The 10,101-nt window shown below is 43.8% G+C and overlaps 1 protein-coding gene across 1 annotated transcript in view; it reads left to right on the top strand.

The window, feature by feature from the left end:
• LOC106820803 (guanine nucleotide-binding protein G(o) subunit alpha) overlaps nucleotides 1-10,101 on the top strand; it is a 67,477-nt gene that overhangs the window by 33,594 nt on the left and 23,782 nt on the right. Inside the window, exon 3 of the mRNA XM_014825373.1 lies at nucleotides 5,939-6,080. Coding sequence (XP_014680859.1) covers nucleotides 5,939-6,080 — 142 coding nt within the window. The remainder of the gene's footprint in view (nucleotides 1-5,938; nucleotides 6,081-10,101) is intronic.

The following is a 10,101-nucleotide window of genomic DNA, read 5'->3' as shown; positions in this document are numbered from 1 at the left end:
GCTGTTCTATGACATGCGTAATATTATGTAAACTTGCTGTTACGCCAGAGTTATAGTAAGATATCGGTAGCGTCGAGATAGTTAAAAACGGTAGGAAACAGTGCTTTAAACGAGAAACGACGTCACGCGGGTTATAAAACACATACAAACTAGACAAGGGCACTCGTGGAAAGGCCATGACCTCCCGCCAGAATGTAAGCATGTATCAGGCTATAATGACAAATTTATTAACTAAATATATATATTAAATATATTTAATTATATATATAAATATATTGTCACTTATACGCTCCTGCATGTATGTGTATACAGCTGCTCGCCGCTCGGCTGCTGGCTCTGCTGACTCGACGTCCTAGGCCGTCGCTCGCTCGCTCGTCGATGATCGCTCGCTGACACGCTCTCGTTCCGCCCTGCATCTCCGGCTCTTTCGAGACTCGCTCGATCTTCTCCTCCTTTCCCCTCTCTCTATGTCTCTCACTATGTCTGTGTGGTGTGTGTGTGGTGTGTGTGTGTGTGTGTGGGGTGTGTGGTGTGTCTCTCTATCTCACACACTCCCCTCTCTTTCCCTTCCCCTCTCTCTTCTTTCCTGTACGTCTCTCTCTCTCTTCCTATGGATTATCCGTTCAACTACTGTTCAACTACACCGTCTTAATAATTCCTCACACAGATCCCGGTAATCTTCATTAGTTAATAAAGTTACACACGCACTTACACTAGAACTTACACTAGAAAACACGCACACACACGCCCGCACGCACGCACGCGCGCCCAGACAATTTGTCGCCGAGATTTCCCACGGTAACCAATAGACGACGATAACATGTAGGTTTAAACTGAAACTGATCGCTGCATTCCGGCAGTCAACGACATGTAATGAGCACTGATATCCCCTCGCGACGACGCGTAAGGGCAAGAACGTGTGATTACGTCGCCTGGCCGGCTCTTTGCATTCGTTAGTCAATACACATTTTCGTCTTGCTCGGTCACCGTCGGTCGGTGTGGGAAGGGCCTTAGTGCAAAACACGCGCACACGCGCACACACGCACACACGCACGCATGAAACGCATGCCACGTACGCACGCACAGCACCACACAAAACACACACACACACACACACACACAACACAACACACGCACGCACCACGCACGCACCACGCACGCACGCCACGTACGCACGCACGCACGCACACACACACACACACACACACACACACACACACACACATAGGGAGACATAGAGAGAAGGGGAAAGGGAGGGAGAAAGATCGAGCTAGTTTGAAAGAGCGAGAGAGGGAGAACGAGAGCGTGTCAGCGAGCGAGCCATCGAACGAGCGAGCGAGCGAGCGAGCCTTAGGGCGTCGAGTCAGCAGCAGCCAGCAGCGAGCGACGAGCCAGCTGTTATACACATACATGCAGGAGCGTATAATGACAAATATATTTATATATATAAAATTAAATATATTTAAATATATATATTTATTATAAATTTGTCATTATACGCTCCTGATACATGTTACATTCTGGCGGAGGTATGCACTATTCCGTGAGTGCCCTCTGTCTAGTTTGTATGTGTTTTATAGCCCGCGTGACGTCGTTATCTGTTTAAAGCACATGTTTCCTAACCGTTTTCATATTATCTCGACCGTACCGATACTTACCTGTACTACTTGCGTAACAGCAGATACATATATATTAAGGGATGTCATAGAACACCCCCACATCATTATTTTCACGAATATGTGCGTCGATCTGCATTCCAGATAGATGCGTTTACGTAGTATGGCTACGTTATCACTAGCGCGTAATTCTCGCTCTCGCGAGATTCATCGATCGGTACCCTATACTCTACACTACGTTCACATACTACTCTACATATCGAGATAGATACTGGTCTATAAAAATTTATGTTACGTATACAAACACATACACTTGTTTTTTGATAACTTTTTTATATTTCATTTTCGCGAATCTCAAGAATGCAGGCGCAAGATTACTGCTCATTTAATGTTTGATAGCCTATAACAGCACAAAGTCGTGGTAATTTTAAATCTGAAGTAATCAGTAATACGTACGCTAACAGATGGGACCAAATTTGTCTACATGTGTTAATTTATCGATTTGTTTGAGAGGTGATCATTTAAAAACCTATGTAGAATACGTTTACGTAGACGACATTTACATTTTTGAAAACTACTGCGCTTGCTTGACTTTCGTTCCTTGAATGCACCTCCTTGTCGGTACCTCCTAGTGTGCGCTCTAAGCGTGGAATGGAATCCGATACAGATGTTAACGGCATTAACAATGCATTAGGAATATGTACGAGTGTGTGCGTGTTTGAATATGTGCGTACGTCGTTCCGTTGGTCAATAAGAGGGAGAGAGAGAGAAGCGGGCTGACAGAGGGAGTGAGAAGGGGTAGAGAGGGGGGAACGAGAGAAAGTAAGAGAGAAAGACGGAGAAGGTGTGGGTCAAGGCAAAATGCGCTCTTGCGCGCGCGAGAGAGAGAAAGAGTGAGAGAGAAAGAAAGAGAGAGAGAGAAAGAGAGAGAGGGGGGCGTAGGGACAGAACGGGAGCGTGTGTGTGTGAAAAAGAGAGACAAGAGCTGTGAAAGCTGGTCGATAAGCGTCGCTGCCTTCTCGCAGTGCTGCCGTTGTTTACCTTGAGACAGCAGCTGACGTTCATGGCTCCTCATCGGACGTTCTTATTTAAAATAGAAGCTAGGTAACACGATATGTGTCTTTAATTCCGCACCAGCTATCGGGAAAATTTGGATCTGCATCCAAAAAAAGGTACAGCCTTTAATAATTGGTCCTTGGGTCATTTCCTAACCAATGTTTTCCCTGCGGAAGAACGTAGATTTATTGTGTACTGATATTGCGAATCGGTTACCATGGCCACAATAACTATGGTAATGCCGCCAAACGATCGCTTCCAATATTCCCAAGACCGGTAATACAATCGTGCTAATTACCTAGATGAAAAACCGAATAACTTCTGAGATGCAAAACAAAATGGCTGAAGGTAGGACGGGAGTGGGTGGCGGCGTATGGAGCTCATCACTCACTCTCGCCCGCGGCGGGGGATGTAACACACAGCTAGGCGCGGGGCTTTTGCCAGATTTATCCCCATAATGGAGAGGACACTGCTGACCCACATATCTAGTGCAGTGCATGGACCAACGCTAGAAGCCACCAAGGTCAATATTGTCCCTCTAGTGGCCTAGGCGCGTAATTACATAACTGTATGTGGGCGTCGCGCTGTATCAGTATAGCGCCCAATAGAAAAGCAATTTGGTCCTGGCAATAGTGATATTAATTGTATCCCCCGCGACGAAGTCGGCGGGGATACTATGGTTTCATGTCTCCCCAGCCGCCGCCGCCGCCGCCGCCACCGCCGCAGACAATTTTCCTTCCGCTCTATAACTCGACCCCTAATTAACTTAGCGCTACCAAACTTGGTATACTTACACATCTTGGGGAGAAGGTGTGTCGCGTACCAAAACCAGGTCACTGCGACATTTATTCGACCTTTACCTTGACCTTGATCATATTTCCCTTCTTCTCTCTAACTCGGCCCCTAATTGACCTAGTGCTACCAAACTTGGTATACTTACACATCTTGGGGAGAAGGTGTGTCGCGTACCAAAACCAAGTCACTACGACCTTTATTTGACATTTACCTTGACCTTGATCATATTTCCTTTCCGCTCTATAACTCGGCCCCTAATTGACCTAGCGCGACCAAACTTCGTATACTTACACACCTTGGGGAGAACACGGGGGATACATGTAGTTGGCGACAACTGCCCTTTCTAGTTTTCACAGGGTAATCTTGCGTCAGACCGCGCTATTGCTAGGCCGAGGTGGCGATGCAAGCATAATTCTGGGGCAAGTCCCTGTACTGTCGATACCTCCGCATAAAGGACCCTGGGCTGAGTCGTTCTTCGCATTGTGTTTGATATCTAGATCGCGACTTGAAACGGAATAGTCTTGTATGAATTTTCCCCATTGTAGTTTAGCGCCGCCCATTTTGTGTTTTTCTGTAATTGCCACCATAGTAAAACGGAGATAATCGTGGCTTAGAGTTTGCGTCTGTGTCCGCGTTCATGCGTTCGTGTGTGCGTGCGTACGTGGATCTAATAAGTAGGAAAAATTTACAATGAACCTTTTTTAGTTTCGCGATCATATATTATTATCACATTACCACTGCTAAAGATTGTCTAAGTGATTAGAATATCTAATTTAATATTCATGAATAGATTAATCTAATAACTAATATAATTAATCTGAATAATTCTACGTGCCTATAATTTATTTATAAGTTTAAAAACAATTCTATTCATGCATTATGCACCTCGCACAAGTGCTTCAGTCCTGCCAAGTTCATCACAGCTAGATTACTTTGTCTGAAATACAATCTAATTAATTAGTTAAAAATGATTTAAATATTGTGAAAATAATAGTCATCCTTCCTGCAGTATCAGATAAAATAAAGTTTTATAACTAATCACGAGTTCTAATCAAATTGACATCTGATAAGATTTGATCAGATATCCGAGCACAACGCATAAATACACTGGCAGTTCCACCAAATCAGTAAAAATAAAAATAATGTATAATAAATCTTATTATGTATGGTGAGTACGCAGCTTAGTGCAGAGAGTCAGCATTCGCGCCGACGTTAGGCTTTACTTTTGCAGTGAGGAGTTGTTTACCGCAGAAAGGAGAGTTATTGGTAGTGCAATAAGATTTATTATACATTATTTTTGTGAAAATAATAGTCATCCTTCCTGCAGTATCGGATAAAATAAAGTTTTATAACTAATCACGAGTTCTAATCACATTGAAATCTGATAAGATTAAAAAAATGATTCAAATATTGTGAAAATAATAGTCATCCTTCCTGCAGTATCGGATAAAAAAAGTTATAGAACTAATCACACGTCCTAATCAAATTGACATTTGATAAGATTTGATCAGATATCCGAGCACAACGCATAAATACACTGGCAGTTCCAACAAATCAGTACAAATAAAAATAATGTATAATAAATCTTATTGTGTATGGTGAGTACCCGGCTTAGTGCAGAGAGTCAGCATTCGCGCCGACGTTACTTACTTACTTTGCTTACTTTTGCAGTGAGGAGTTGTTTACCGCAGATAGGAGAGTTATTAGTGTTGCAATTAAATTTATTATACATTATTTTTATTTTTACTGATTTGTTGGAACTGCCAGTGCATAAATATGCAATAACAGCTAGCGATACAGATATCCTATTGCTGTTACAGAAACCTAATAATTAACTGTCACATGAATATGTTCAAGAGTAGATAATAACAGTAGATAATAACAATGTAAAGCCTGCATGGCGCACACGTTATGGTTTTTATCGTACGACTTTTTCCGTTCCTTACCGGTGGGTGAATTCGGAGCGTGTACGGTCTCATTATCCTGCGATTTTTACCCTTCGATTTTTTCCCGCTACTGATCGGGGCATATCAAACTGGTTTGATATCTACCGATAAAACTCGCACAAAAATAAAAAGATAAAATCGGACCGTAGCGTCTGTGGTGTTCAACGGGAAACCCCCGGTTACACGGGCCAATCCGCATCGAGAAAAAATCACATCATCGACAAAATGGCAGCGCCGATGGAAGCCGCGCATTTTTTGGGACGACGAAAATGAAGCATTACTTGTTGATATGTGGTAACAAATCACAGCATAAATGTCTCTATGACACAACATCATCTGAATACAAAGACGGCACATCCTTGTGTGGGATACACGGATTATTTCCTGCGTTAAAATCCGGCGACTAAAACCATAGCATAGCTTGCGCCAGGCTCACTGTTGCTCGAAAGTGTGTTTGCAGTTTTTATGCAGTTTCGTGGCATGCCGAAATTTTATTGATGATAACTGATTATTCACTCGTTTCAGAATTATTCACGAATCCGGTTTCACGAACGAGGACTTCAAACAGTATAAGCCGGTGGTCTACAGTAATACCATCCAGTCTCTGGTAGCCATCCTGCGCGCCATGGGCATGCTCAACATACCGTTCACTGATAGCGCCAGAGAGGTGAGTACATATGAGAGGTGCCTGGCGATGGCTGCTAGCACAACTACAATTAAATAGCAAATCGAAGCCATTACGATTTATGTCCGTGGCAGACGTGTGGTAACAGCTCTGAAACGGTGTTACGGGTGTAAGAAATTAACAGGGTTTTACAGTGTTTTAATGGTAGTGTAGTAATGGTTTTCCAGTTACTTGTGTGTAGCCCCGATATTGGATATTAGAATGTTGTTGGAATGTCGAATGAATCGATTACATTCAATTTCGCTACTGTTGCCAGTCATGACCTATGCCGTTGGTGTCCGTAGCCTACTCCCTTTTGTCTTTGATGTCAGACCTACCTCGATCTCACCGTTGTTGTCTTTGCTACGTTTCATGGTTGTTTTCACTACCTCTCATCGCTGTTGCCCTACCTTTCATCGTTCATGTTTGTTTTACCATATTTCATTATAGTTGTTTTCACAATTTTTAGTCATATAGCGCCTTTACCGGTCTTTCATCATCGTGTTCTTTACTTCCGTTCGACATTGTTACCTTCACCACCTTCTGTCATTGTTACCTTTACCATCTTTTATTATTGTCGTCTGTAGTACTACCTTCCATAAGTGCGGTCTTCTGTATTACAAAACTGCCGAGAATATCTGCCTATATCCTTAGGAATCGTTAGCTGGCTGGTTTGTAGATTTCTCTAACTAACCTCGAGGTATAACTGCACGCGGCAGCGATGACGTACGTTTCTACGCTAGAGGAGCGTGCTCCTGTTTAATATTTCATCTGGCTACGATGTTATCCAAGAAAACTGGTGAGTAATCACCAGGTTGGAAGTACGCATGTCGAGAGATGCGAAATTGGGTTTTGCGTGTCATTCTGCTATTCCCATGCGCGTGCTGGTGACGTACGCGTGTCGTTTACGCGTAATATTTACTGGCCGTGACGTTAGAATATGATTAGCTGGTAGACCAAGACTAGACTTAGCGCACACTAGATGCTGACGCCTGCTAACGAGAGCATGATAGCCAGCCGTGCTTCCTTGTTCTAACCCTTTACTATGGCGAGAGTTGAAGGCAATTTGACTTTCACGTCTTTTGAGGACGTTATTGTCGGGGGAACATCATCAAGATCCCACTCGTTTCCTTAAGCAAGATTCCCCCGCTCTTGATATCATGTCTTGATATCTGTACCTTGTAGCATAACAGATTCGTATATATACGCATATATTCGTATAATATATTGTTCTGCAGTACAAACAGTCGCTCCGTCACATGCCACGGCGAAGCTAACTGCAGACGATATGTGATACTGATTACTACTACTATTTGATACTGACGTCCACAAAACCAGTGAATGGATCAATGACCAGAAAATGAGTACTTCCTTCCTCCTGGGACTAGTTCCGCTCCACCCACCCTCCTTCCCGCTCCTTTGCTCGGCGCTATTTCCGGCTTCTCTCCCTGCAACTCTCGCCTGCCTTCTCTCTCCCCGTCTCTCGCTTTCTCTCTCTCTCTCTCTCTCTCTCTCTCTCTCTCTCATCTGTCTCTATCTCTGTCGCTTGCTTTCGCCTGTTCTGTCCCCGGCAAATATTCCAGTATTTCGCACATCGCTGCAATTACCATGGATCAACAATGCTATAAAAACATTTGCAGTATCATATACGCCTGTAGGTCCGCGATCATATAAATATTTCACTCTGAATTTGAGTTCAGTCGTCATGGTAACCTCATTGATTATCACGTGTTTTGTAAGTGATATTGTAGTCGTGCTGAATAGGGTCGTCTTCTCAGACGATATAAAAGAGACAACAAGCTAATTTACTGCGTGCGCGACCCAACTGCGTTTGTAATTGGTTTGGCCTTTATAGAATAAAATATTAGATAGAACGTGAATTTCATTAATCGGCTCTGGATGTATGCATATATGCGTGTGAGCTCATGCAACTGCCATTGTGTCAGAATGCAGAGTTTGTAACATGCGGACTTTACTTTGTACTTACACGGTACGACATTACTTATGCTACTGATGTAATACAGTAAATATCTCTATAAGACATCGCGTTATTAAAAGAAATCGCTTGCTCGTGAATTCATCTGGCTCCATTTTCAGACAGCAGAAATATCAACCGAGTAGACAGTCAATAACGGGAAAGTGTAGCAGCGCGGACGGCTACTTCGAATGTTAATCGCTGTGCAGTAATTAATGAATTAATTTGCACAGGAGTTATTTGCCCACCATCGACCAGCGATTTATAATTACTGCGATACAGCCTCGCAAACGTAGAGCCCCGGGATCATTGGCTACGAACACACTCTCCTATATGATTTTCTGCGCAAATCTATTGGTGCTATTATGAGCCGACGACACATAGCTTTCTAGCGAATACTTCACCTTGTGCGGGGGGGGGGCACGTGGCAGATGTCGAAATTGCACTGAACGAGTTGCTTTGAAAGATTATTCCGTTATTACGCGAGCAGGAGCTATACTTGTCATAATTAAATAATGGCGCGATTGTCCACTAGTCGCTACGTCATCATACGATCGATTCGCCATACATATTCGTGCCTGCATAAAAAAAATCGCTCGCCCGATATCGAAAATCGATATCTGGGGTCGATGTCGAGCATAACGCGCCTACTCGTCAAGCTCGTGGGGAGGTGAGGGGGAGGGGGAGTGCTACAGGTATGACAACAAATGACAATTATTACGTGGCAGGCTTGCAGGTATTTAGGTGGGCGGCCGTGTACGTCTTCTGTGCGCGCATGCTCCGTGCAGTCCGCCGCGTCCACCCCTGTGTGGCCCGTGTTTACTGTGCATCTCCGGTGACCGCCTTCATTGCCTATAGTTACCGGCTCTCGCTAGTTAAGGCGCCGAAGCTTCCCACCGACATGGCGTATATCTGAGCACGATCTGCGCGAGTAGTAAGGAACTACTCAGTGAGACGCCTCGGACTGTATACATGAACGTGTGTGTGTATGTGTATGCGTGCGTGTGTGCGTGTGTGTGCGTGTGTGCGTGTGTGTGTGCGCGCGTGCGTGCGAGCGTGCATGTACAGTATCAGTATTGCGCGTGCGTATACGTATAAGCTTGAGTGCATATATAAGCACGAGATCGCACTAAATTCCAATACAATTTTCACTGATTTTTGCGTTATTTTAATCGACGGTGCTCCCCACTTGCCGTGGTCATACTTGTAGCTCATCCGAAAGTATTAAAACTACATTAGGCCCTGTTATCATATACGGGATGATATAGCTCAACGAATTCAGATAATACAGTGGCTGGAATTTTCACCCCCCCCCAAATACCACCCTGTTGCTATAACTATACCCAGATTCGGATCCGCAGCCACTCGGTTGCTTTCACTTCTCTCTGCCGAAATTGCTCTTCGGTTTATTTATGAGGCAATATCCACCAGAATCGTGCGTGCGAACCATGTGCGCCTAGGGAGGAAGCAGAGCGATCCTGTTTGTATGCGCGAGATTCCATCTGGACGCCTCTCGGCAGACGGTTCCATTTTATTCGACGTGCAAAACAGCTAAAAAGTTAATGCAGCTAATGGCGAGGCGAATTTAGCTGCAGTTTTACGTTCCATTAAACGTCGCGTATTTCGTTTTCGGTGATCTCGCCAAACGTCATTTCGTTATGGTGCTAAAAATGCGCGGAATTCTCGTTTTCTTGTGAAATTAAACGTTTTTTTTAAACAAATTCGTGATGATAGCCGATAGCGTACTTTCGTACTGGACAACAGAATTATATGAGACGTAGATAACTCTTGAATGATCATCAAGTAGTCCGTTTGCGCTCTGTACGAAGCGTACAGCGCCACAGTGCGGCCGAGCAAAGAAGTTCGTGTATATAATAATCGTGTATAACTTGATAAGCGCAGACGTTTCCGCTATAAAAAAACCGAGTCAGTCGTACATTTTCTCTGTGTTTGCTTTCTCCGAAAGTCAGGGAGAATGTGTCAAAGTTCTAAAGCATAGTAATTATTAGTTGTAATGGCAGCGAGATATATTTACGATAATTATATATA

The sequence above is a fragment of the Priapulus caudatus genome, unplaced genomic scaffold (genome assembly GCF_000485595.1).
Source record: "Priapulus caudatus unplaced genomic scaffold, Priapulus_caudatus-5.0.1 Scaffold48, whole genome shotgun sequence".
In the NCBI taxonomy this organism is placed as follows: Eukaryota; Metazoa; Priapulida; class Priapulimorpha; order Priapulimorphida; family Priapulidae; genus Priapulus; species Priapulus caudatus.
The sequence above is the reverse complement of the archived record's forward strand: the minus strand, read 5'-3'. Positions and strand labels throughout refer to the sequence as shown.